Here is a 26,744-nt window from a genome sequence, read left to right on the forward strand (position 1 = left end):
TTAAAGAAGCCGTATCCGAAAAAAGTGAACATGGCCGGCGCTTAAAAATAGTGGCAAGACAAAACGCTCGCCCGGAGAGTGTTGCGGCAGTTACAGTCACGTCGAAGAAACATTTCTTAGTCAATGCTTGCGGATTTAGTTAACTTCATTAATACTGACATAGGCTGCGACGCTTATTTACTACGACATTTAACTGGCGGCCTGAGTGTTTTGTTTTCTAATCAATTTTACCAGATTTTTGTTTTCGGATCGGAAACAAAGTAAATTCCAGAACCGACGATTTTTTTTCCGCTGTGTTCGGAATCTTTGACAGCTGACGCTTGGTGCTGTAATTTTTGAGCATCCGGTTACCAGTTATTGGGAATAAACTCGGCGTATTACAACCTATAATTTCTTTTGCTGTTTAACGCAGAGTCCACAATACATGGCGGCTTTTTCTCACTGATATTTTATGTCGCATTTATAGTTTACACACTGTTCCAGTTTTTTTAAACGATCTTCATGCAGTACACATAAGATTCTTTGTCACTGGCCTTCATATGACCTATATTGGTGCCGGAATCCTCTAGATAGTTGCGAGAGATTACAGACATTATAGGTACGATGTGATTAACGCACTGGTGTTGAAAATCTCTTTGCGCTACCTCCTCCGCAACGATGATTAAAATTGTGAATAAACAGAGACCGGGGGTAATAATAATTGTTTTCAAATCAAGATAGATGTTGAACAAGCTGACAAAGCTTTTAAACAGACAAAGACCAACTTTCGTTTAATGACACGTTACGAACAAGTTTAAACTCCCTTGAACTTTAACAGGGTTCGTACTGTCTTGCAAGTCTGTTAATTTCAGGGCAAGTCCCCCAATGAATTTAACCAATCCTTAGAAAGTCCTTGAATTTTTATATTCTAAAAGCTTCTTGAGAGGGGTGGGACGTTGACTTTTTCCGAAAAACCAACTTTAAATACTAAGTCAAGCGCTGTGCGCTAGAGTGGTTTGGAAATTAACATAGAGCGCGGTAGATCCAGTAATGCGTTATTGACCAAGCAGGAAAAATCAAACCTGAGCCAAGCGATATGAGCCAAGCGAGAGCTTGCCTGCAGGTTACACAAAGACAAAATGGCTGCAACGCTGGCCACCGCAGAAAACGAAAAATAAGCAAGGGTTAATAGCCAATCAGCTCACAGAATTCGCTGCATCTTGCACCGCTTGCGAAGCCAGCCATATAAAAAGGAAAGATAATACATCGGCGTAATATAACTCTTAAAGCAAGAATCTCTCCCAACATATTCATCTAAGGTAGTAAAAGTTTAAAATGTTATGAAAGCTGAAAAAGAAAGGGTTCCGGTGTCGCGCTTATTCAGATTTACAAGTTTGAATGGCCAAGGGGTGGGCACTTATTCAAGGAAATACGGTATATCGATCACTTGAGGCTGTGCGCGTTACTTCGTGTTGTTTCATACTTTATATTATCTCATATTACCCAGTTTGTCAGGAAATCAATCGTCATCGTGTGTTTACGCCCTACAAAAACGTCGCATCAGAGATTTCACGATCTAGCTTCGCAAAGAAATGTACCAGCAGTGTTTTGCCTTGTCTTATTTATTGAGTTTTTTTGCAGCATTTTTTGTTTTGATGTTCTCTTCCCGTCGCGGTTTGCAGGGCGACTTTTAACAGTAAATGAAGCTGTTTTTCAAATTTTTGTCTCAAACGACTATTTATTCCTGTCGCTCTGCTGTAGATATAGGTGAAGAGCTCAAATAACAGAAAAGTTTGCGTCACAAGAATTTTTTCACATTATATATGCCAGAAAACCTCAGGCATTACTCTGAATGCCAGAACTTCAGCCTGGGTGAACCAGAAAGGATAGACAATACTTCCCTATATTAACCATCAATGAAAAGCTAAGTAAGTCAAATATCTCAGAGGCGCTCAGGCATTAAACTGAATGCCAGGACTTCAGCCTGGGTGAACCAGTAAGGCCCACAGACAACACTTCCCTAGATTAACCTGTGAATGTCAAAGAAAATAAGAATGTTAGGTATCCCAGAAGCACTAAGGGATTACTGTGAATAGCAGAACTTCCGTTCAGCCTGGGTGAACCAGAAAAGATAAACAACACTTCCCCGTATTGACCATGAATGAAAAACTTAAAGTATGTTGTATATCCCAGAAGCGCTCAGGCATTACACTGAATGCCAGGACTTCAGCCTGGGTGAACCAGAAAGGATAGACAATACTTCCCTATATTAACCATCAATGAAAAGCTAAGTAAGTCAAATATCTCAGAGGCGCTCAGGCATTAAACTGAATGCCAGGACTTCAGCCTGGGTGAACCAGTAAGGCCGATAGACAACACTTCCCTTGATTAACCTGTGAATATCATAGAAAATAAGAATGTTAGGTATCCCAGAAGCACTAAGGGATTACTGTGAATAGCAGAACTTCCATTCAGCCTGAGTGAACCAGAAAAGATAAACAACACTTCCCCGTATTGACCATGAATGAAAAAACTTAAAGTATGTTGTATATCCCAGAAGCGCTCAGGCATTACACTGAATGCCAGGACTTCAGCCTGGGTGAACCAGAAAGGATACACAACACTTCCCTATATTGACCATGAATGAAAACTAAGTATGTTGTATATCCCAGAAGCGCTCAGGCATTACACTGAATGACAGGACTTCAGCCTGGGTGGACCAGAAAGGATACACAACACTTCCCTATATTGACAATGAATGAAAAGCTAAGTATGTTATATATCCCAGAAGCGCTCAGGCATTACTCTGAATGCCAGGACTTCAGCCTGGGTGAACCAGAAAGGATAGACAACACTTCCCTATATTGACCATGAATAAAAAGCTCAGTATGTTGTATATCCCAGAAGTGCTCAGGCATTACACTGAATGCCAGGACTTCAGCCTGGGTGAACCAGAAAGGATAGACAACACTTCCCTATATTGACCATGAATGAAAAGCTATGTGAAACTTTGTTATATATCCCAGAAGTGCTCAGGCATTACCGTCAATGCCAGGACTTCAGCCTGGGTGAACCAGAAAGGATAGACAACACTTCCCTATATTGACAATGAATGAAAAGCTATGTAAGTTATATATCCCAGAAGCGCTCAGGCATTACACTGAATGCCAGGACTTCAGCCTGGGTGAACCAGAAAGGATAGACAACACTTCCCTATATTGACCATGAATGAAAAGCTATGTATGTTGTATATCCCAGAAGCACTCAGGCATTACACTGAATGCCAGGACTTCAGCCTGGGTGGACCAGAAAGGATACACAACACTTTCCTATATTGACAATGAATGAAAAGCTAAGTATGTTATATATCCCAGAAGCGCTCAGGCATTACTCTGAATGCCAGGACTTCAGCCTGGGTGAACCAGAAAGGATAGACAACACTTCCCTATATTGACCATGAATAAAAAGCTCAGTATGTTGTATATCCCAGAAGTGCTCAGGCATTACACTGAATGCCAGGACTTCAGCCTGGGTGAACCAGAAAGGATAGACAACACTTCCCTATATTGACCATGAATGAAAAGCTATGTGAAACTTTGTTATATATCCCAGAAGTGCTCAGGCATTACAGTCAATGCCAGGACTTCAGCCTGGGTGAACCAGAAAGGATAGACAACACTTCCCTATATTGACCATGAATGAAAAGCTATATGTAAGTTATATATCCCAGAAGCGCTCAGGCATTACACTGAATGCCAGGACTTCAGCCTGGGTGGACCAGAAAGGATACACAACACCTCCCTATATTGACCATGAATGAAAAGCTAAGTAAGTTGTATATCCCAGAAGCACTCAGGCATTTTTCTGAATGCCAGGACTTCAGCCTGGGTGAACCAGAAAGGATAGACAACACTTCCCAATATTGACCATGAATGAAAAGCTAAGTGTGTTATAAATCCCAGAAGTGCTCTGGTATTACTCTGAATGCCTGGACTTCAGCCTGTGTGAACCAGAAAGGATAGACAACACTTCCCTATATTGACCATGAATGAAAAGCTAGGTATGTTATATATCCCAGAATTGCTCAGGCATTACTCTGAATGAAGGACTTCAGCCTGGGTGAACCAGAAAGGAAAGACATAATTTCCCTCTATTAACAGTGAATGAAAAACTAAGTTTGCTATATCCCAGAAGCTCTCAGGCATTACGCCGAATGCCATATAAATCTTAGAAATATGACAAATAAATATATATCTCAGAAGTGACCAGGCAACACTAAACAAAATAAAATTGTTACAGGATAAGACTTCAAGAAAATAGATTTTTTTAAATGATACAAAGTTGACTATGCCTTACTTCAATGGGTGCACAGAATTTAAAAATTAAAATGTCATACACTGCAGGCAGAGCACATAAATTAACATCACATGGCTCCTCTTCAAGGAGAAAGAGCAAGTCATCTCTTAACCCCTTCCATCTGAAACAGACAGAAAAAAAAACATTTAATAAAGTTTCCACCTTTATAATCCAAGCTTACCATATTTTTGCTGGTAACTGGGTAAAAGTGAAGAACAGCTCCCCTAAAAGTCTGTCGGCCAACTGTCGGCCAACTGTCGGCCGGCAGTATGCCAACTGTCCATCAAACTAAGTATCCCAAGTGAGATTTAAAGACATGTATTCCAATAGAAAGTGAAATACCATACTGCAAGCTGGAACTTTTTATGCATGTCAATGCAGAAATGCAGAGTTGTACCTACCCCCCAATATTTGCTTTGCTCTTTAGGAAACACTCAGCAAAGGCTTCCCCAAAAGGAACATCAGGAGAGGCACATTCCTACAAATAAATTGCATGTATCACTCAATAATGAATTAACTGAGCTAAAGTCATATAATGTTCACTACTAATGGTAGATATATAATCACTGTTCACCACAGATAAAATATGTTCACTTTTATGGACACCTTTCGTCTGCCTTTCTATAAAGTCAAGAAAGCCAAGAAAGCTCTCACTAATTGATTATAAATAAATTGCATAACAAATACCAGTAGGCTGAATATGTTTTGTGTTATTGTATAATTCCACTATGATGCATGTCATTTAGCATTGCAGGTATAAACTACCTTAATAACTTTGCAGAATACACAGCACTCTGTGTCCAATCCTTGCTTGCAAAGTTCATTGATATATTTTTTGGCATCACCAGCTCTTTGCTTGAGCAGCATTATCAGTGTTTTGTAATCAAGAGTAACTGTCATGAAAAAAGACAAGAAGATAACAAGAAGTTGAAGTTAAAATAGCTACACCAAAGATCTCAAATGTTATACTTTCCCAGATATTTTCTGACACTGCCAAGCATAAAATGGATTCAATAATTACTATCACGTAGCTAGACATGTAACATAAAAACATTGCAAAAATAAAAAATAATAAGATAAAAAAAATATAAAGAGTCAAGATTGGCACACACAAATAAACTGGAAATTTAACTTTAAAGCATCTTCCACTAGCTACTATTCCAGTTTTCTCAATGGCATCCCTCTGGCGATTTAAATCTTTCATCGTAGAAAAATAGAAATGAAATAAATTATAATACTGTCAAGACCCTATCAAGGAAACAAACCCGAAATTTCTCCTAAAGTAGTAAGACTTAGAGGCTCAGCGTAAAATCAAACTCAGCCAATTATGTGATTTTCCTGCCAAGCAGAGATGAGTTCTGATACACCGTGAAACCAGCATTCACAACAAAACATAAGACAGCAAACTCACTTTTTCCAATCTTAATAAAAATATAAACGTTATGACTTACCCCGGTTCGTCTTAGCTTGAAAATGCTAAGTAACGTTTGCCAAGCTTTTCTTGATCCAGGATCAAGAATTTATTTTATCGATCAACCAAAGATATCTCACCACTTCTCCTTCTTCGAATTTCTGCCGGAAGATGGTAGAAACACCTCCAAATAGAAAGGCGATGGCCACTTTGTTGTTCTGAACATATCGGTCATCCAAGCTTCCGCCATTTTTTAAAGCTGGACCGTACAAAACGCTTGGAAAATGTGCCACCAACAGGCTACTTCAAAAAACTTGCTGACTCTTATGCCACATTTCTTGAAATTTAAGATAAACCATTCCCTTGACTCATCTGGAGGAGAATGAAGCAATTCAACCCTTCGAAGTTTCAAGGGATCCATAACTGCACTCGACCGCGGGAAACTAAACATTCCCGCTTTTGCTTACGCATATTAATATGAAATCCAATCTCCAAATGTCAATAGGCCGATCCAGCCCCTAATAAACAAAAGGCTTCATTGTACCCAGCAGGAACAGAGATTGTACAAATTCAAGCAACTACTCAGATTACTGCGAGCAATTATCGAAAAAGGCTGTCAAGGCGATGATGGAAACTTATCCGGTTTATGACGTCACTCCATAGCAACCAGTCTTTTCGAATATTTGAACTTCCGTTTACCTGTGGCTCGTGATGGTGACGTCAGCTCTGCCTCCCTCTTAGTTTGTCTATTTGTCTGTCTACGTGCACGCCTTAGCCTAGTTAAAACAAAACTATGATTGCATGGCCACCTTCTTTTTAGTTTTTTTGCCTGCAATTCTTCGTAAGGAATCCAATTCTCATATGTCAGTGGGTGTGAATAGCTAAAATTGTAATTTGCTAACCGTCTCCCGGTTAGCTCAATGGATAGAGCTCTGGCAGGAGCCCATTACCCTGGCGCTGGACTGTTGTGCGGAAGGTCGAGGGTTCGAGCCTCGGCCAAACCAACACTCAGGGTCTTAAAATAATTGAGAAGAATTTTCTACCTTTCTATAACATCAAGAAATGGTTAGATATTCTAGTCTTCTCAGATAGGGACGAATAAATAGAGGTCCCGTCTCCTACAGGGTTGGGGTAGGAGACGTTAATTTCCCCCGCATGAGATTACTATGTGATGGATGTCCTCCCCTGGGATGGGATGGGTGGGTTGTTTAGGAGCCTCGTTACTGGAACATTAGTTCTGTGAGATCTCTCCTGCTAAATCTGGCGAAGTTTATAAATATAAAAATAAATACAAATAAAAAATAATAGAGATATAAGTGAATGTCATGATATGATTTATTACTGTCCAGTTTAGACTCCTCACTTGCTGTGGATGAACACTGATGCCTTTAGGAATACGATACTGGCACGGCGGTACTGACAGAATTAGTAACTGCATTTCATCAGGGTCGGAAGGGCTAATCGATCCTCACAAGACAAATGCAGTTCAACCATCATGTTCAAGAATTGAAGGAGGTCACTCCATCGATAAGGATTATTATCATCTACAGTCCGACGCTCTTAACCTAGTACTAGGTCTTATATTTTTACCACCAAGTTATGTAAAGACAAGTGAATAACACGCAATAATCGTAAGAATTCTGAAAAGGTAATCTAAGTGGGCCTCAGTGGGGTTAACTGTCAATTGTCAAATGGCCAAGAATATTAACCGTCAACCGTCCTGAAAACGCAATTTTTTTTAACGTTAATCGTGAAATAAGCAAGCCAATATTAGCCGTCAAATATCTCAGATATCTTTAATTGAAAACTAAGCAATTGCCTTAATTGTGGTCAAGTTCTGTTGTTTATAAATTAAAGTTTTGATATACTACAAAAATACATATATGTAAGTTCTTTAACTTCTAGTCGATCGCGAGTAAACCTGGTTGGCGACGACGAAATGACTTCCGGTGAGGAAACACTTCCGGAGTCGTAAAACGTTAGCCATTTGTGAATAAAAGGTGTTATAACTAAACGGATCTTTACAGACAAGTCATTATGAAAAATTACAGCCAAACTTCGCGTGTTTAGTTCGTTTTACAAACGACATTCCAAACATTTCACCGTCACTCGTCCAATGACCTAAAATATAATTACCGTCAACCGTCAAAAGGGTTTACTTTTAACCGTCAACCGTCACCGTGATCCCCCTATTGAGACCCTTACCTAATGCCCATTAAATGAACTATTTTTCTTTCATAGTTAGGAGAAAAGACTGATGAATAAAGCCGGCAAAAGTCAAAATAAAAACCCAGCTGTGCAGTTTTGATCGAGAGCTCCGGCTTGTCCGTACACAATCTTTTGTTTTTATGTTTACAAATTGTGACTGAAAAGAATGATAGGAAGTTTCTACTGGTCAGTAAGTTCAAAAGTAAGTTCATACATAAAGCCTAAAATATATGTATATGTGCACGATCCTTCGCAGTAAAGCACTATTTCTGTACGGGATTCGAACCACTGACCTCTGTGATACTAGTGCAGCGCTCTACCAATTGAGCTAACAAGCCAACTGGGAGCAGGCCATCAAATTAATTCGACATAAACCCGTAGATGATAAATCAAACAACAACAAACATATGAAACATATGTATGAACTGCGGTTATGAAACGTATATGTGCACGATCCTTCGCAGTAAAGCACTATTTGAGCAATAGTGAAAATCAGACCTGAAAAAAATTTCAGGCCTGTACGGGATTCGAACCACTGACCTCTGCGATACTAGTGCAGCGCTCTACCAATTGAGCTAACAAGCCAACTGGGAGCAGGCCAACTGGGAGCAGGCCATAAAAACAATGCAGTAAATGGCTTGAACCCGGGGGAAACATGTGAAGGTGCAGTCTGATCGTCCGGGTGAGTGTAGTCCTGAGAAGGACTGTTGTCGGTGGTAGTGACTGACGTTTCGACAAACTGTGCGGAAGTCATCATCAGAGTCAAGTGAATGAAGAACATTCTGCTGACAACAATCATTCACTTGACTCTGATGATGACTTCCGCACAGGTTGTCGAAACGTCAGTCACTACCACCGACAAAAGTCCTTTTCAGGACTACACTCACCCGAACGATCAGGCTACACCTTCACAAATAAAGATAATAGAGTGTTTATGTCTCGGAACTATCGGTCTGATAGATGCCCCTTGGAAATTTGATGTTCTTAAAACTAGCATATTTGCCCTCAAATATTTGTTTTAAGAACATCAAATACCCGCGGGGCAACTATCAGCCGATAAGTTCCTCGACAGAAACACTCTATTGTTTAAATAGTGCATGATAGTTGGTGGTCAAACGGAAGTACGCGCTTCAACTATCATCGACTATCATCAACTATCATCGACTACTATGCGTCGTTTGACCAGGGCTTAACACAACCTAATTACTTCTCAAATAAATAACAGTAACGATTAAGAGTAAGAAATACTTCACGATGGTTAATTTTTCTGAACACGCATGAAAATATCTCTTGCACTGAGTTCAGGGCTTTTTTATTTTGGTTAGTGTTTTCTTCTTCATGGACCTAGTCCCAATATAGTTTTTGTTCCTCTAGCAGATAGTCACCTCAAATCTTGGCAGCTTTGTTTTTTTAAAAAATCTGGATATATCAACAAAGTTGAAATGGTAAATTGGCCACTGTAACGATTACAAAAGCTGACGTTTCGAGCGTTAGCCCTTCGTCGGAGCGAATAGAGGAATTGTGGGTCACGGTGTGTGCTTTTAAAGGCAGAAAATGGAGTTACGTTATTGGTGGGAACATGGCAAAGAGAAAAACATGAATAAATTAGTGGAATAAAAAGCGTTCGTTGATCCCTGTGGGATTTACACTGCCGGTTTGAAAGATGAGCTTTTGTTCAAGATTTTTACGGCTTGAAGTGCAAGGAAAGACCGCAGATTGCCATATGTTGCTTAGAATGATTAGGTAAATTAAAATGTCTAGCGACTGGTTTCGATGTGTCCTTGTCATTCCTTTCCACGTCTCGAAGGTGTTCTCGGAATCGGTCACCTAGACTTCTGCCTGTTTCGCCGATGTATATCTTTTTTTTTTTACATATATGTGATATACATCGGCGAAACACACCGCTAGCGATCTGCCTTGAGACGTACCTGTTGCTGAGAATTTCTAAGTGCATTGTACACTGCAGCAGAAATTCTTGCCACCACGGTTAACTCATTGTAGCAAATGAGTGGGAAATGAGCGGGAAAACAGGCCACGTGGTTGTTACGTCTCCATACCAAATTAGGTAAATAACCAATTTTGCGCTAAATAACCAATTTTCCATGATTTTGGTTATTTAGCAAATAACCAATTTTCAGTTTTGGTTATTTACAAATAAGCAATTTCCGGTTTTGGTTATTTAGCACATTACCAATTTTCAGTTTTGGTTATTTACAAATAACCAATTTTCAGTTTTGGTTATTTAGCAAATAACCAATTTTCAGTTTTGGTTATTTACAAATAACCAATTTTCAGTTTTGGTTATTTAACAAATAACCAATTTTTCAGTTTTGGTTATTTAGCAAATAACCAATTTTCAGTTTTGGTTATTTATAAATAACCAAACTGCAATGTGGTTATTTACATATAACCATACTTGTTTTGGTAGAGCGCTGCACTAGTATCGCAGAGGTCAGTGGTTCGAATCCCGTACAGGCCTGAAATTTTTTTTTTTTTTTCAGGTCTGAATTTCACTATTGCTCAAATAGTGCTTTACTGCGAAGGATCGTGCTCATATACGTCTCATAACCGCAGTTCACTCATATGTTTCATATGTTTGTTGTTGTTTGATTTATCATCTACGGGTTTATGTCGAATTAATTTGATGGCCTGCTCCCAGTTGGCTTGTTAGCTCAATTGGTAGAGCGCTGCACTAGTATCGCAGAGGTCAGTGGTTCGAATCCCGTACAGGCCTGAAATTTTTTTCAGGTCTGAATTTCACTATTGCTCAAATAGTGCTTTACTGCGAAGGATCGTGCTCATATACATACTTGTTTTGGTTATATACAAATAACCACTCTAAATAATAAAAATACATTTGGCACCTCGTAGTACGGCACATGAAAATTGCGATATCTTTTGTTACTGTTTGATGGCAAACCGAGCGAAAGAATTATACTTAAATAATGGTTCTGTCCTCGTGTACCGGTTCACAAGAGCCAATACAAAAGACCAAACAATACACAATAGCTAACCGATAACTCCTAAACAAAGAAAGAACAATGGTAATTCCCTTGTGAACCCGTACACCAGGACAGAACCTAAATAATCGAAAGAGAGGCTTTTTCGAATACGGCGCCTCGCAGGTATTGCCTCTTCTGTGAAAAGAAAGAGTACGTGATTAGAAATGTCGTTATAAGGAAACAGGCAGAAACAGAGAAAACGCAGTATTTTATGACCATTACGCGCACAGCAAACTTCATTTCATTTCATGAATTTGATTTTCATTGCCAACAGATGACCCCGCGTTAACTCGCACGCAATCGCGTATCCCTCGTGGATTCGTGGGCGCTAATCTGTGTAATTACATTGTGGTGTAATTAATGCGATGACATCCACCCAACACCTTCTTCCTCAAAGCTCGGCATCAGTTGACGATGCCTGCTGAGAAATTTTTTCTTGAGCAAAGCTCGTCATGTTATTTTGGTCAATGTTTTCTTCTTCATGGACCTTTTTCCGCGGTGGTTTTTGTTCCTCTAGCAGATACTGAGATAACTGACCTCCAGGCTGATAACTACAGTTATTTTAACGGCTGCAAAAAACACAGACGAAGAAGTTTCTCTTCGCCCCTATAACTGTTTTGTTTTGTAACCATACCAGCAACATATTAAGGACTTCTATGAAGGACAGCTGAATCGATTAAATTTCAGAATTAATCATGCAATTTGCGAAATCTTCGTTTTTTCCGCGGTGATCTTCGCATCTTCGATTTCTTCGGAAATATCCAGAGGTAGGCTCATGTGTTAATAGATAGTATATCTAGTATAGTTTTCTCTTAAGACTTTTACCTAATTTTTAACTCACTTTTCCGGCTCTACAGGTGGCGAAATTAAATAAAAAAAATTGGGATCGGATATCTATCGTGATGTCACCTAAAGCCATTCCTAACACAATCCAATTACTCCTCAAATGAATAACAAATGAAAATTATATTGAGGGTTAGAAAAACTTCAAGAGAATTAATTTTTTATGAACGCGCATGAAAATATTTCTTGCAGTTCAGGACTTTTTTTATTTTGGTCACTGTTTTCTTCTTCATGGACCTTTTTCCGCTGTGGTTTTTGTTCCTCTAGCAGATACTGAGATAACTGACCTCCAGGCTGATAACTACAGTTATTTTAACGGCTACAAGAGAAAACAGACGAAAAAGTTTCTCTTCGCCACTATAACTGTTTTGTTTTGTAATCATAGCAACAACATATTAAGGACCTCTATGACGGGACAGCATGAATCGATTAAGTTTCACAATTAATCAGGAGAATTGCGAAACCCGCAAAAAAAAAAGCAAAATCTTCATAACAAACTGAAATGAGGAACACTTTTGTGAGCTACTGATAAATATTGCTGACAATAGTTTCTCTGCTTTGAAAAGTAGTTAGAACAGTTCTGAATATTGATCGACTCGATCTACCCTCCACAACAGGAGACAGAACAAACTCACTCATTTTTTTGTCTCATCGTCGGGTCATTTAATGTGGAGGAAAGTGTGTTTGTTCTTCAACGTTCGCCTCTTGATAGCCATCGTATCCGCTGATAAACAATGCAGACGAGAAAGAAGCATGAGCGGAATGGCTCTACACGGATTTGTCTTCAAGAAGATCTCAGTAACTGCCATCCACGAGTGTGACTTCAGCTGTGAAAGAGAAATCAGGTGCCAGAGTTACAATTATGTAATCGGGGAAAAGTCTTGTGAACTGAATAACCGAACCAGAGAGGCAAGACCTAAGAACTTCCATTCAGACCCTGCTCGGTTTTATCACGTACGTTTTTTTGGCAGAGGTATGCATTAGATACTTTACAACCATAGCTATCCCCGGTGGCCGAGTCTGAATTGTGTGCAATCGAGGTTCTGTTCAGCAAGAGAATAAACGGCTAATTCTTGTGCTTCTTTTATCTACTTTATGTAACAGCTCCTCTGGGATCCATTCCAGAACTGCCTGCAGAGTCGTGTCGGGAAATAAAAGCGAGCGAAGGTAAAGACGTCATCAGCAAGAAATACTGGTTGGATTTAAGTGCATCTGGAAAGACAGCTTTGGTTTACTGCGACATGGAAATTGAAGGTCTAATTTCACAGTTGATTCGTTACTCCTAAATTTCAAATATACATTTTTATTATCTCTATGTCCATTTTATAAGGTTTCGTAGTTTTTTCACTGAAGCTTGTTTGTCGCAAAACGCACCCACTTAAAGTTAAAAGTTAAGTTTTGCATATTCATTTCTTGTAATAGGAGTTAAAAGTGGAAATTTAAGATGTCACGACAGCTAAAAACAACGTTCTGTTAAAATAGAAAAAAATAGTGATGTGGATGAATTTCTGTCAAAATTTCCTTTCCAATAGTATACATGCAGAACATGGCGGTTTCACACTGTTTTTTTTTTTTTTTTTCATAGTAAGGCTGAGAAATGTCGTTACAAATTTTCAAAACAAACGTGCTGAGTTGCGCTCATTAAATCTTTTGTTTCGCTAAGGTCTTGTTCCTATCGCCGTCGTATCTTTCTTAAAATAGACCCTATCATTTCCTTGGGCTCTTTAAGGTCTTTAAGTCATCGAACATGTGAAAAATGAGCCTCTGATCATAAATTAAACTAGTGCAATACAATTTTCATTTCCGATGGTTTTGACAGTGTTAAATACAGGTTTTGCCTTAATTTCTCGGCATCGCGGTTTTAACTTACGTGATAAGGCAATTATTTTCACTCTTAGTGAACAACATGAAAAAGATCTGGATAACTTTTGAGTTTCTCATAAAGTAGATGATGAAAATAGAAGAATGTGAGATGATAAAATAAGATCAGCTGTTTGGACGTATGTTAACAGGAATTGACCTTTGATCGGGAACACAAGGGAATAAAAAACAATGAAATCCCGCCTTCTTTCCCGGATGTAGTGTTGAAATTTACGGTGCGACCTTGTTAATCCACATAACCTGCCTGTAAGCCTTCATTACTAACCCCCCCCCCCCCCCCCCGCGGCACGCGTGCTAACTTTTTTTCGTCTACAAAGTTTGAACCCTTGAAGGGACTGGCTCTCACTATTATTAGTACCAGACTCCTTAGTATACTTCTCGATGGCTCACTTTGCTAAAGGCCTCAAATTCATTCGCTGGTGATCATGAAGAAATGATGATGAAGCAGCACTATCAATCGGGGCTGCTAACTTGGTATGATCACGGGAGAAGTGACATGTTATTCTCCCGACTCCTAGATTTGCCGATGAAGAAGACAAAATGATACGATATAGCGGAAATGCTGACTACGGGTGGTAGTCATAACCGCTTATGGAATTTCTTACTCCGGTGTTAGAATACTCCAGCTATTCTCCCAAACCTTTATCCATATCAATATGATTCATTTCTCGAATATGTTGTTACAAAGGAGATCGACGTCAGTTTTGATTCCTCTAGTACGTATGAAAGCGAGAATTTTATTGCTAATGATTTTAGGGGTATCATCTCATATAGAAAGAAAGCGATTTTAAAGTTCCCAGATCCGTAAATTGAATCTGTTTTGCTGGCTTATTAAAACTACATCAAACTATACTTCTATCTGTGGATCACCTTAATCCATACTGAACCGTGCGGTCCTAGCCTCACGCTGTATATTCTTTTTGTTGTTGTTGTATTCTGTAGAAAAAGCCGTCGACATTGCTTTTGTAATCGGTGCGTCTGGAGCTCAAGCGTCTTCAGTCTTTGCAAGAATGGTAGCCATCTTGAAGAACTTTGCTAATGAATATGAGATATCCGATGACAAAACTCGTGCTGCTCTAGTGGACTACAATGGTCCTGCGATTGCCAGGGTCTTCTTCAATGACGGTTACAGCAAAGCCAATTTTACAAGTTTCATGAGCAGCATACCTGGCCCTGGCGGACAACTAGGTACACTGAGCGGTGCTTTTACAAAAGTACGAGATGAGGTTTTTACAACAGAAAAAGGCGAGCGGCTATCTGCGGAGAATATTCTTGTTGTGCTAACCCAGGGAAACTTCGATGAGAATTCCACTGAGATCCAGAACGATATCACCAATTTTAGAAGCAATGCAGTGAAGGTCATTGTATTTGCCATCACGGAGGAGCCGGGCATAGACAAGTGGGAGAAGATCTCCTCGGGGATCAACCTCATAGTTATACCCGAGCCAAGTAAAGATACAGAGGAGGCAAAGAAATTGCCACATGCTGTGAGTAAAGGTAAGGAAATCTAAAAACGAAAGACTGCTTTCAAAAGAAGTTCCCTGCAAACTTGTGTCTTCTTCGCGTACGCTGGGTTGAATAAAACCGCGGTAAAAATTGTTGCTTGTTTGTTTTCAGCCTTCGCGCATTGTAGCTAAAATAATTGTTTGTGATGTCTCATCTTGCGCATGAAAGTAGAAGACTTTTGTCTGTGACAGTAAGTGACTTTTTGGGAAACTGTTTTCAAAATCTTTTGTTTTCACTTATCCACATAAGAAATCGTGCTTTTTGAAAACGGTTTGTCTTCAAAACGCTCCAGTTTTGACACCGTTCGCGAAAGTCTCCGTTTTCATCAGCGGCTTTGGCATTTTATTATGTACGATGGGCAAAAACGTGTCAAAAACAATGCGTTTTCAAACGAAATCGCATTTGTGTGGATGGTGCCTCAGTTTGACCGGGCGGCAAAGTGCAGCCGCTCTAACTAGTTCATTTGTTTCAAAATAAAAACATCTGCATTAACTGTAACAAGCTTTTTCTTTCAGCTGTTTTTGTTTGGGTTTGTTAAAGGATTGCAGTAGCAACCTAAACGATTTTGAATTTAATTCAATTTCAATTCTAAACAGAGTTTCGCAGCTGCGCAGAAGTGAAAGCATTCGGGTACTCTTCTGACGGCCATTACCTGCTTCATGTAAGCGACAGTTGCAAAGACCCAACGAGAATCTACTGCCATAATATGTCATCTAACACGCCGCAAGAGTTCATCACCCTGGAGTCTGGTAAAGAGAACAACTTTGCTATTGTGTATGCCCAGATGCTCCAAAATAGGGGCAATTGCAGTGGTGCTGTGCAATCCCCATCGTACTCAGATCGAGGCACCACTTCCTTCAGCAAAGTGCGCCTTGATATCACAACCATGAAAATTTTGAGCAATGTCTTCACCTTCGCGCAGACTCAGGGAGGTAAAGACATCCCATATGGCAAAGCTGGCGATTGCTATTCGTGGAATTCTGGTGACTGCCGGAAAGGTCAGTTCAAGGTTGACTTGAGCGGGACGAGACTTCGTGTTCGGAACGATGTGAACTGGAAATTTTCGGGATGGCCGAAAAGTTTGACGATGCAGGACTACCAGAAGTCGCCTGATGGTGCAGTGGTGTCTGCCAAGTGTGGAGGTGCATGTGGTTCATGTTCTCCATCTGAGGGATTTATCATATTGGAACCTTTGTGTTCTATTCCTGCTCGTAGGTATCAGGAATAAATTTTCCCCTTTTACAGCTTTCTTGACACAACTATGTTGCCGTGTGATTATTCAGTAATAGATAAGAAATGACGTCAACATTTGGTGAGAAGAAAAGTGGAAGTGGCGCCGAGTGTCACTGATTTTTTGTGGTCTCTTATTGTCCTGACCCACGGCAATAGTGACGTCATCTCTGCCTGCCTTTCAGTTCGTCTGTATGTCTGTCTTTCTACCTGCATGCCTAACTTAAAACCAAATTATGATTGCGTGAAACTTAAAGCTCTCTTTTTATGTTTTCTTTTGCCTGTAGTTCTGTGTCAGGAATCCAAACCTTAGATCTGATGTCAGTGGGCGGTGTGAATGCCTAAAATTATAATTTGCTGAGATCATGTACAAGTGAATGTCATAATATGACTTATCATTGTATAGTTAAGGCTCCTCACTGACTGTGAATGACTGACGCCTTTAGGGGTGCGATACTGGCCCGGTACTGACAGAATTTTTAATTTTATTTCATCAGGGTAGGAAGAGCCATCTCGTTGATCCTTACAAGACAACTGGAGGTCATTCGATCGATAAGGATCATTATCATCTACAGTCTGACACTGATAATCTACGACTTGGTGTTATATTTCTACCACTAAGTTATGTAAACACAAGTGAATAACACGCAATGATCGCATAATTTCTAAAACAATTCAATGGCAATCTAATGCCGATTGAATGAATTTGTTTTCCTGTTATAGTGGTCCATAATTAGGAGAAAAGACTGATGAAGAAGGCCGGCAAAAGTCAAATATAAAAACACAGCTGTGCAGTTTTGATTGGGAGCTCCCTGTCCGTACACAATCTTTTGTTTTTTTATGTCGTTTAACCCTCAGCAATGATGGAAAGTTTCCACCGGTCAGTAAGTTTAAAATGTAAGTTCACATACAAAACCTAAAATAGTAGGAAAATGACAAATTTTTTTTATTTCTGGTGACCAAAATTTCACAGAATGAAAACTTGCTAGGACTCGACAGGAACCGATGAAATGTATAGCTGCACTTGGGAGGAGCGTGTATCTCGTGCCCTTTAATTTTTTGCCTAAATATACCGTATCCTGTGGTTTTTTTATCCCCTCAATTCCAGTTCGACACTCCTGAATCTCTATATTTTAAATGTACCACATCCCGTTAATTTTTTCCTTAGGTATCCTGTATCCCGGTAATTTCTTATACAAACATACAGTATCCAGAGAACCACTAATGGGACCTCATTTGTATATTACATCTCTTTTATTTGATTATTCAAATTAAACATTTATGTAGCAATCAGAGACTGGTTTAAGAACGAATGCAAAACGAGAGAAAACAAAAGAAACTGAAAAAACTATGCTAGAACGATTTTTTAGAAAATCCGCCGTACTTTATCAGGGATATCAAACATGAAAGGCTTATTTGGCCTTGATTGATATTCCGTCGTTATTGTAAGTCAGAAGTGAATAATAGCTATGCTGTTAACTGAAGACTATCCTATCTGAAGATAAGAAGGCGGAATTAATTAAGTCAGGAGTCTGCTGGTCTCATTTTCATCTCGGTCCTCTTCAAGGAGGAATAACTTTTCCAGCGATACCAAGTCACCTCGTTAAGGGCTGAGTGCTTTCCATGATAATAGAAGTCATTCAAGTCATTATTTCAGATTTTAAATTCATTTGTGGCAAAAATAAAATTTCAACTCTTGGCAAAGTTACAGCTGTTATGTTTATTCATGCCAAAAAATTACATTACATTTGCCTCTAATTTTTTTTTTCGTTTCCAGGCCCCCAATAGTGACACAAAATCATAGCGGAAGTTGTTAACTTTTTAGCGAAAAGCAGAACTAGACAAAGTTAACGATAACCTTATCCAAATGTACGGTTAGATTTACGATATATATTTATTACTCTATCTAGAAGTCGCAAAATACTTTGGAAAAGTGAAAAATAAACCATGTAAATCGGGCTTCGAAGTCGTCGAACTTAGAAGAAGCCGTGACTGGTATTGACCGCTCGGCCAAAACAAACTCATCACTTCAAGCGGCCTAGTCATTTAAAACATGCGTATGTCGCGTATGTACGGGGTTGATCTGGAAATCCTGGGATCTAATAAACATTTTGGCCCCAAATTCGTACGTGTTGGAGCGAAAAAATACATGTAAACCGGCGATTGAAAAGTACTTCTTCGCAGATGTTGGCGATGTTGCGCAATGTCCGGGCTATTCTTGTACTTTTGCATTACGTTTGTGTTGTTTTGTGCAGTAGGGGCCGTGCAAAACGACGAAGAAGGCGCATGCTAGCATTTCTTTGGCTACACGGGAAACTGATATCCGAAACTGAAGCAGAAAATGCAATGGACAGATGAAATTGTGTTGCTCGTGCCAAAACTTGAGATTAAAAGTGTTGGTAAGAAGTCTCAAGTAATTTTTTTTTTTTTTAAAAACTGGAGCAAATTTAGTACTCAGTTGCACCTGGAATTCTTTGTGGAGTTATCTTCTCATTCCTTTTACCCATGTAATTGATCGATGTTTTCTGATTTGTATCCTTTTGTCTAATTAGTATTTTATTTGGCTCTCAAACGGGTACACTGTAAGCTAATTCCAGTCAGATTTTTCTCCCCTCCCCCCACCTCCCCTTGCTGTGTCATGTCACTCGTCCGAAACCTTCCACCCGTCCAATATGGCGACCGAATATTAATATTTGCCGCGCTGAAACACAAACTACCGCCTGCAGGAGGCAATCCTTTGCATAAACGTTTATTTCAACAGAGCTCTTTTTCGTGTCGATATACTGGCTTCTACGGTGGCCCAGAAGGCTCAACGCAAACAAAAAATATACTGCAGCAAATAAAAAATATACTGCAGCAATTAAAAAATATACTGTAGGAAATAAAAAATATACTGCAGCAAATAAAAAATATGCTGGAGCAAATAAAAATATACTGCAGCAAATAAAAAAAAATCATAACGCAAAGAAAAAAAGGACCGCAGCAAATAAAAAAATGCAACGCAAACAAAAACTACTGCAGCAAATAAAATGTGCAACGCAAACAAAAAAAAAGAAAACGCAAACAAAAAAAGTTGGAACGCAACGCCAAGGAAGACTGGGTAATAGTTCTTAGTTTCCCGCCAAAACGGCATGAACTGGAACTCGCATTTGGTTATGGACGAAAGCGATCAGCGTAGGATTATAGAAAATTACTTTCATCAAGGGTATGAAAATAGAGTTATCATCGATTTTTTAAAGGAGCAGCATGGCACCAGTACTGTCATGCAGAACATGGTTTCGGAAAGGTGAACAAGCAAAGGATGTAACGAGTGTTGGCGGGAAACTAAGAACTATTACCCAGTCTTCCTTGGCGTTGCTTTCCAATTTGTTTTGTTTGCGGTTTCTTTTTTTTTTGTTTGCGTTGCATATTTTATTTGCTGCAGTATTTTTGTTTGCGGTGCATTTTTTTATTTGCTGCGTACTTTTTTTCTTTGGGTTTTGATTTTTTTTATTTGATGCAGTATATTTTTTATTTGCTGCAGTATATTTTTTGTTTGCGTTGAGCCTTCTGGGCCACCGTAGGCTTCCTGCCATGATACGCGCAAAATTGACCAGCTGTTTTGATATTAAAAAATCAACCATGTTATGATTACGCCCAAGTATCCCCTCAGCTTGTGTGATCTCGGGTTTTTACGGGATTCCACGCGACCGAGACGAAAACTGACGTCACAAGTTTTCACAGCTCATGCGCTCGTCTGGCCAAATGGAAGAATCAAATTGATTTGTTTGGTTCGAGAGTTTTTAAGGGAAATTTTGTCCATGGAGAATTTGAGCTTTAGTTAATTGAGCACTCTCGTGGCTCAAGAAATGCCTAATTCGTAAGAGGTAAGAAATATGTTAGATTTGTATTAGATTCCTCGTAATCACGCGTTGTAAAACGAAATTCAGGCGAGACGTGTCCTAAAATTTCTTGTTCTTGCGTGTCTCAGGGTTTTACGTTTGGGGATTTCACAGCTGAAGAATGGGAAAAGTACTTCAGTAATTCAGCAGCCCAAATCGGAAATATACCACCGGTTGAGGTAAAAATTAGCTCAGTAGATCTCTTAATTATGCGTACGTCGGGGAAATTGTGTTTAATTTCAAGGATTACATTGCAGGTCGAGACAAAATTTACTCACGCTTTAGTTTTCGATCGTCTCTCGCATTGGTTTCTTTTTTGTTTTACTGAGGTTTTCTATTTTGTAGTTTCTCTTCGATTTCGATTACTCAGATCACGAGGAACGAGGCGATGATTTTAACGGTACCGGTATGTATCTAATACTTTTGTAATTTACCTTCGCGCGAGCATCCTGACTCGGAAAACGAAATTATTTCAAAAATATACATCTACATTTAATTTGCGAGGCGCTACTGGTTGATCTTGAGAGATAATGAAATTAGCGACTTATGATTGTGATGATTGTTGGTCGCAAATATGAGCAATATTCTGGCTCGTCTTTGATATGCCGGAAGATGAGTTCAAATTTAAAAAATTGGTGTGATATCGAGTTTGTGTAGTGTACAGATCGAAGAGGATCTGAGAGGGTGGGGCACAGTGATATATCGAAATACAATCAGTGATAATGGTTGTAAATAGAATTCCCTTGTCAAGTAATGAATTTTCCTATAATATTGATCACTCTGGTATGTGCAGACAGTGACAATACCCACTTCCTTAGTTTGTTGAAGGTCAGGGCGATTTAAATATATATTTTGTTTCGATTTTTTCTTACTAGAGAAACTGATGAATAAAACAGATTGTAACCAATTATGCCCAGCAAAAAGTGCAGATTAATATTTCTGTTATTTCAATTGGAATTTAAAAGTTTTCATCACAAGCAATTATGAAGTAAATGTCGTGGATGGAAAGTAACAAATTTATTGCTAAGCTCAGGTACATGTAAACTTCAGTGGTCCTGTGACACCTATGAAAGGTACAAATTTATTGCTAAGCTCAGGTACATGTAAACTTCAGTGGTCCTGTGACCCCTATGAAAGGTACAAATTTATTGCTAAGCTCAGGTACATGTAAACTTCAGTGGTCCTGTGACCCCTATGAAAGGTACAAATTTATTGCTAAGCTCAGGTACATTTGAACTTCAGTGGTCCTGTGACCCTTATGAAAGGTACAAATTTATTGCTAAGCTCAGGTACATGTAAACTTCAGTGGTCCTGTGATTCCTATGAAAGGTACAAATTTATTGCTAAGCTCAGGTACATGTAAACTTCAGTGGTCCTGTGATTCCTATGAAAGGTAGAGATATACAGGCTGTTAAAGAATTACATTTGATTATCATTCTTCTGAGAACTTCTTGGTTACTAGGAATTAGCATTCACACAAGGTTGGGTCAAATACCTTCCTCCACATGCCTGTATCGTCTATTAAGAGGCAACGGTCTTCTTCATTTGGCAACAAAATTGGTTATGTGATGATATCCATGTTACTTCTTCAGATCTGTTTATTATTTCCCTTTTTTATTGTGCTTCACATTGTAATACTTTTTTTGTACAATAGGCTTAACTCTTTAATTCCAAAGATCTGCTTGTTAATTCTCCCCTCTAGCTGCCACTCATCTCCTTATAAATTAATTGTGAGAATATGGTGTTAGATCAAGATAACATCATTTACCTGTTTTGAGTCCATGGGAGAACTTACAAGTGATTGAGTCATGTACTTCTGACCAGCTTAATTGTTTGAATATTGTTTGAATATTCCATGCATGACATAGAGTTTCAAATTGGTATTGAAATATTGTGATATTTGGCAAGTTTTTTTTCGTGTTAATGCTGAATTTGCTGATTTTTCTTTTTGCGGTATTGCTGTGTTCAGAGCCTCCCCTAATGTTTCCCCTCCATGTGTGATCAAGACATAATTTCTCCTAACAATATGAATACAGCAGACAAGTGATGAGAAAAAGAAAAATATAAGGTAGGGTATTCTTAGCAGATCCCATTCCAAATTCTCCAAACTAATATCATAAGAAGAAGTGTATGGCAGACATAAAGGAGAATTAAATATGAGATTTAGGGAGTTAAATGGGTTGATATCACTGCCATATCCATATCTTAAAGTAACATCATTTGTTTTCCTGTCTGGTAGCTGGTGACACCTCAACACAGGTCTCATCAAGTGACAGTTCTGCGGCAGCTAAGAATGTCACAGCAGGTCTTGAAGACTCAGGTGTTGAAGTGGGACAAGAAAGTGAACAGGAAACTTCTCCAGGAAAATTGGTGAGGACAAGAGCTGGTGTAGGTGATACAGTAGCTCGTTCACCAGAAGCAAAGCAGAAACAAGTCACACGATCGTCAGATAAAACCGTCCAAAGTAGCTCTGAACACTTTGTGTTTTGTGGAAACAGCAACAAAGAGCCTGAACAAGATGTGACAGAAAGTAAAACTGAAAGGTAAAGGAGTGGCTTCAAATTCTATGTGGCATAAAAAATATTCAGTTTTGATTTGTGTCTTCTGATGCTTGAAACATCAGCTGTTAAACCTCTATGAGGGCCAATTTATGTTATCAACTTAGGCAATAAAATGTCAAAAGGAGCCAACCTTTTTCCACTCAAACTTCAACAAAGCAGCCAAGGAATTTAGGATATTTTTTGTCCTTTTCTATTGAATTGGCATGGCATGTATTCAGTGAAATTTTTCTCATATTAAGTAGAGAGTGCTGTGCTCAGCAAGTAACAAGAGGTGTTTGATTTGCTCGCCTGGCTACCCTAGCATCAGATGTGAGTTGAAGGTTTCTTTGCTTCTCCCTCTGACATTGAGGGTTCTTTTGTTTTCATCTCTTGGCAAGAACCAACACTGTAAATTCTGGATTTTTCTGAGAACAGAGGGCTTAGAAAACTGCCTTGTTTATGTTGACTGCTACATATAGTTTTTTTTTTTATTTATTTGTTTATTTTGAATATGTTCCATTCTTTATAGGAACATGTGCATGGGGATTAATTGTTAAGTAATTGATGTCTGGATCCAGGGAAACTTTTAAGTTGAGAACATTCACAAATACATGTATTGTTTACTGAAGAAGTATTGTTTTATTTTGCAGTCCCCCAAGAACTTCAGCACCTGATGTTGACAACTTCCCTCCTTGTCATTAACAGTGAACACCCAGAGAGCTGTGGAGAAGATGGAAAATGAAAAATCACGCAAGCGTCGCAAGAGAAGGAGGCAAAGAAAGAGGTCTGGATCTGTGTCCAGCTCTTCTAGTGAATGTAGTGAAAAAGAAAGGGCTTCAGTTAATTCCACTGGCTCTGGTTCAAAAGGAAAAGCTGTTGTATCTTTACCTACTGCAGATAAAGTTGCTGTCAGTGATGTCATGAAAGAAACTTCAAAAGTACATGTAAATGTTTTGAACTCAGCATTAAAGGAGCAAAAATCAGGTGCCGTTTCTACCGCAGACAAAAGAACAGCTGTACAGAGGAAAAGCACAAGTTCTTGTGATGGGGACACTGTTGAAGAAAGAAAGAGTTCTTTATCAACAGATGGCACATCAAACAGCCCTGTTCACAGCGACACAGACATGAAAGTTACAGTTTCCATTAGCACTACACAAGATACCCTAAGTTCTACTCAGACTTGGAAAGTCCCAGAACAAGAACATGAAGGTCCCATCTCAGTGGATCAGAGTGTAAAAACAAGCAGTACAGCAGAAGAAATCACTCGCAAAAAAGATCAGCCTCCAAAGCCTTCATCATGGGCAGACTTGTTCAAAAACTCTGCAAAACCATCGTCTGGTATTGTAGTTAAAACAGCAAGTCCTGTTGTGAGAACTGAAATGCAAACAATTTAAAATCTTAAAATGACAGAAGATGATACATTACAAACCCCAGTTAGTGTGGAGGAGGACAAGTTTGCTAAGAAATTTACAGGTAAATACTACAAAAGATTCTGTCAGCCTGTCTTTTTTCTGCCTGTCTGTTTTTTCTGTTTGTCTGTCAGTCTGTCCATCAGTCTGTCTGTCAGTCTGTCCGACAGTCTGTCCATCAGTCTGTTTTTCTGTCTCTCTGTCAGTCCATCTGTCGATCTGTCAGTCCATCTATCTATCCGTATGTCTATCTGTTTATCTTTGGTTGTCTTTCTGTCTGTCTGCTTTGCAGTCAGTCATTTTCCAAGTAAACATTCTTGAACTTGATGTGGTTGTACTGACTTTCCAGTGTTTTCCTCAAGGGGACACCAAGTATGGACTGTAAGTGTTGCACTGTTTGTGTGCATGTGCGTGCGTGCGTGCCTGTGTGTGTGTGTGTGTGTGTGTGCATGTGTATGTGTGTGAAAATTGTCAGCTGAATGTTACCAGTACGTAAAGTTAGGCTGTAATGAGATTGTGTATCTCATAAAACAAAAAGGATGTGAAGAAATTCATCTTGAGATGTAGAATATAACTAAGGTTAAATTATGCATCAGGACTGAAGACGGAAAAAAATTTTTCCAGAAGTGCAATGGCTAGAGGAGACTTGAGTTCTGATGCACATTTTCATTTTATGGGTTTATTGTTACTACTGACAGTAAGTGAACTGAAAGGTCATCATAACTGAGAAAAGTAACACTTACCTTGTAGACTGAGTTCAAACATTCCTTTGTGACTTTTTTTAAATTAATATTTTGCAGAAAGTATTCAAAGACAAGAATTAGGATACATCCAAAAACCTTACATCCCAAGAGGACTGATCAACCGAGGGAACTGGTGTTACATTAATGCTGTATCTTTTCAGTTACACTAGGAAATGTTTAGTTGAACCCTTTACACCTTATAATCAGTAGCCATATTCTTCGTGCTGTATATTTTCTTTGGCACTGACATAGAGAATTTGTTTAACAATCATTTCTTTCATTCTCATGGTTTTAATGAGTGATTCGGCAGAGTATAGCTATAAGGTGAAATAAGCTACTTATCACCCTTAGGGGTTTAAAGGTTGCAGAGGTCCCACAAATTAATTAGATGAAAGACAGAATTCATTTCTTTCTTGATTGCCTCTGCAATGTCTTTTTAACTCCAGATTGGATCTCATTTGTATTGTGAACAGCAAATGTTTTTTTGTCCTAAACTGTGATCAGACTCTTCAAGCTCTGGTGGGGTGTCCACCATTTTTCAACCTACTGAGGCAGTTGCCTTTATTAAAGGAAAGAGGTCCAACATCAACACCTATTTTAGACAGTCTGTAAGTGAAAATTTTCTCCTCTTGTAGAGGAAAACTATTTCATCAATAATTGTTAATGACTGTGAATATATATAAAATTTATATAAATATGTGAAGTGCAGTTTTCATTTTCATTTCTTAAACCACAGTTCACATATATGATTTTCATATAATATTCACAATCATTGATTCACCACTTCATGGGTTCATTACAAACCAACAGAATGACCAGCTGCCAGTTGGCTTGTTAGCTCAGTCAATAGGGCACTGCACCAGTATTGCGGAGGGCATGGGTTCAAATCCTGTACAGGCCTGAATTTTTTAATTTTCAGGCCTTATTTTCACTACTGTTTAAATTGTGTTCATTACTGCAAATATCGCTTTCATTTTCAAAAATTGTTAAATTGGCAACCCTTCCTCAGTTTAATAGTTTTTCACTTTTAAAACAATTTTTTCAATTTTGTAAGATGGGGAGTGTGATTTATGAGGCCAGGATGTTCTGCCCAATATTAAGCATGGCTGCCTTTTCCACAATGTGTTCATGCAAAACAAATGTACTTGCTAACCAGTATACCAAAGCAAGGAATAGAACCCAACTCCATTTTCAAGCATATTTTTGAAGATTATGAATATTTTTCTTTTACAGAATAGTTTTTTGTTTATGAATGAGTTTAAGAACACAAAGGTTAAACCAGGTATGTGTGTACGACAATTGTGATAATTGTTCTTAGAATAGTGCCATAAGTGAATGATCTGAGCAAGCAAGCTCACTTTACATGTTGCGGCTGTCATATCAGATTTTTGATCTTACAAATTGCAGTTATTTTGTATATTATAACAATGTTTAGAGTTTTGCATAATCCCCCTCATTTTAATCATAACAGTCCTTGAAAATCATACTGTTCATAAAGAAAGAATATTTTACTAAAATATCCTCTTGATTGGTACTCTTTATTCTGAGTGGGTAATTCATGTTTTTTTGTTGTTGTTGTTTCTTTAACTTTTAGGTGGCAGTTCTCCTTCTTCAAAACTGGAGTTTATCACTGGTGAACAATTTGAACCTGGCTATGTATACAAGATGCTAACAATAATTCAGAGCTCACTCTCAGTCAAGGTGAGTTTATATATAGGAACGAATTGATACTTGCTTAAAATTCTTACTTGCTGT

The 26,744-nt window shown here is 38.7% G+C and overlaps 3 protein-coding genes and 1 pseudogene across 5 annotated transcripts in view; 3 read left to right on the forward strand and 1 right to left on the reverse strand.

Moving 5' to 3' along the window:
* LOC148734052 (uncharacterized) overlaps positions 1-26,744 on the forward strand; it is a gene marked incomplete at its 5' end in the record, with an annotated part of 58,915 nt that overhangs the window by 25,219 nt on the left and 6,952 nt on the right. The window contains one exon of the mRNA XM_088754245.1: positions 26,584-26,690. Coding sequence (XP_088610371.1) covers positions 26,584-26,690 — 107 coding nt within the window. The remainder of the gene's footprint in view (positions 1-26,583; positions 26,691-26,744) is intronic.
* LOC148734057 (uncharacterized) lies at positions 1,689-6,406 on the reverse strand. 2 transcript variants are annotated; one of them, XM_088754267.1, is made up of 5 exons: positions 5,887-6,406; positions 5,101-5,228; positions 4,737-4,813; positions 4,336-4,456; positions 1,689-2,372 (listed from the first exon to the last, which is right to left on the reverse strand). In XM_088754267.1, exons 2-5 carry the CDS (start codon positions 5,200-5,202, stop codon positions 2,322-2,324), a joined length of 351 nt encoding a protein of 116 aa, XP_088610393.1. In that variant the 5' UTR covers positions 5,203-5,228; positions 5,887-6,406; the 3' UTR covers positions 1,689-2,321. The 2 variants fall into 2 exon arrangements, with proteins under 2 accessions (XP_088610393.1, XP_088610392.1); XM_088754266.1 differs by having other exon boundaries at positions 5,787-6,404.
* On the forward strand, positions 12,087-18,124 carry LOC148734058 (uncharacterized). The gene is made up of 5 exons (XM_088754268.1): positions 12,087-12,772; positions 12,904-13,053; positions 14,623-15,177; positions 15,783-16,397; positions 16,914-18,124. The coding sequence occupies exons 1-5, from the start codon at positions 12,466-12,468 to the stop codon at positions 16,916-16,918; spliced, it is 1,632 nt and encodes a 543-aa protein (XP_088610394.1). The 5' UTR covers positions 12,087-12,465; the 3' UTR covers positions 16,919-18,124.
* On the forward strand, positions 20,132-24,243 carry LOC148734059 (uncharacterized; annotated as a pseudogene). The gene is made up of 5 exons (XR_015999009.1): positions 20,132-20,282; positions 20,387-20,476; positions 20,643-20,703; positions 22,537-22,840; positions 23,488-24,243. The product of XR_015999009.1 is annotated as an uncharacterized LOC148734059 (transcript).

Source organism: Stylophora pistillata, chromosome 3, assembly GCF_964205215.1.
Source record: "Stylophora pistillata chromosome 3, jaStyPist1.2, whole genome shotgun sequence".
Classification (NCBI taxonomy): domain Eukaryota; kingdom Metazoa; phylum Cnidaria; class Anthozoa; order Scleractinia; family Pocilloporidae; genus Stylophora; species Stylophora pistillata.

Bases quoted from the DNA above. Each gene is read 5' to 3' on its own strand.
- LOC148734057 (XM_088754267.1), bottom strand. From the start codon at position 5,202: ATGCTGCTCAAGCAAAGAGCTGGTGATGCCAAAAAATATATCAATGAA. The intron at 4,814-5,100 runs GTAGTTTATACC...ATTTATTTGTAG, and splicing joins TATTCTGCAAAGTTATTAAG to GAATGTGCCTCTCCTGATGT. The intron at 2,373-4,335 runs GTAAGGCATAGT...TGATATTCACAG, and splicing joins AATTCTGTGCACCCATTGAA to GTTAATCAAGGGAAGTGTTG.
- LOC148734058 (XM_088754268.1), top strand. From the start codon at position 12,466: ATGTGGAGGAAAGTGTGTTTGTTCTTCAACGTTCGCCTCTTGATAGCC. The intron at 13,054-14,622 runs GTCTAATTTCAC...TGTATTCTGTAG, and splicing joins CTGCGACATGGAAATTGAAG to AAAAAGCCGTCGACATTGCT. The intron at 15,178-15,782 runs GTAAGGAAATCT...AATTCTAAACAG, and splicing joins GCCACATGCTGTGAGTAAAG to AGTTTCGCAGCTGCGCAGAA.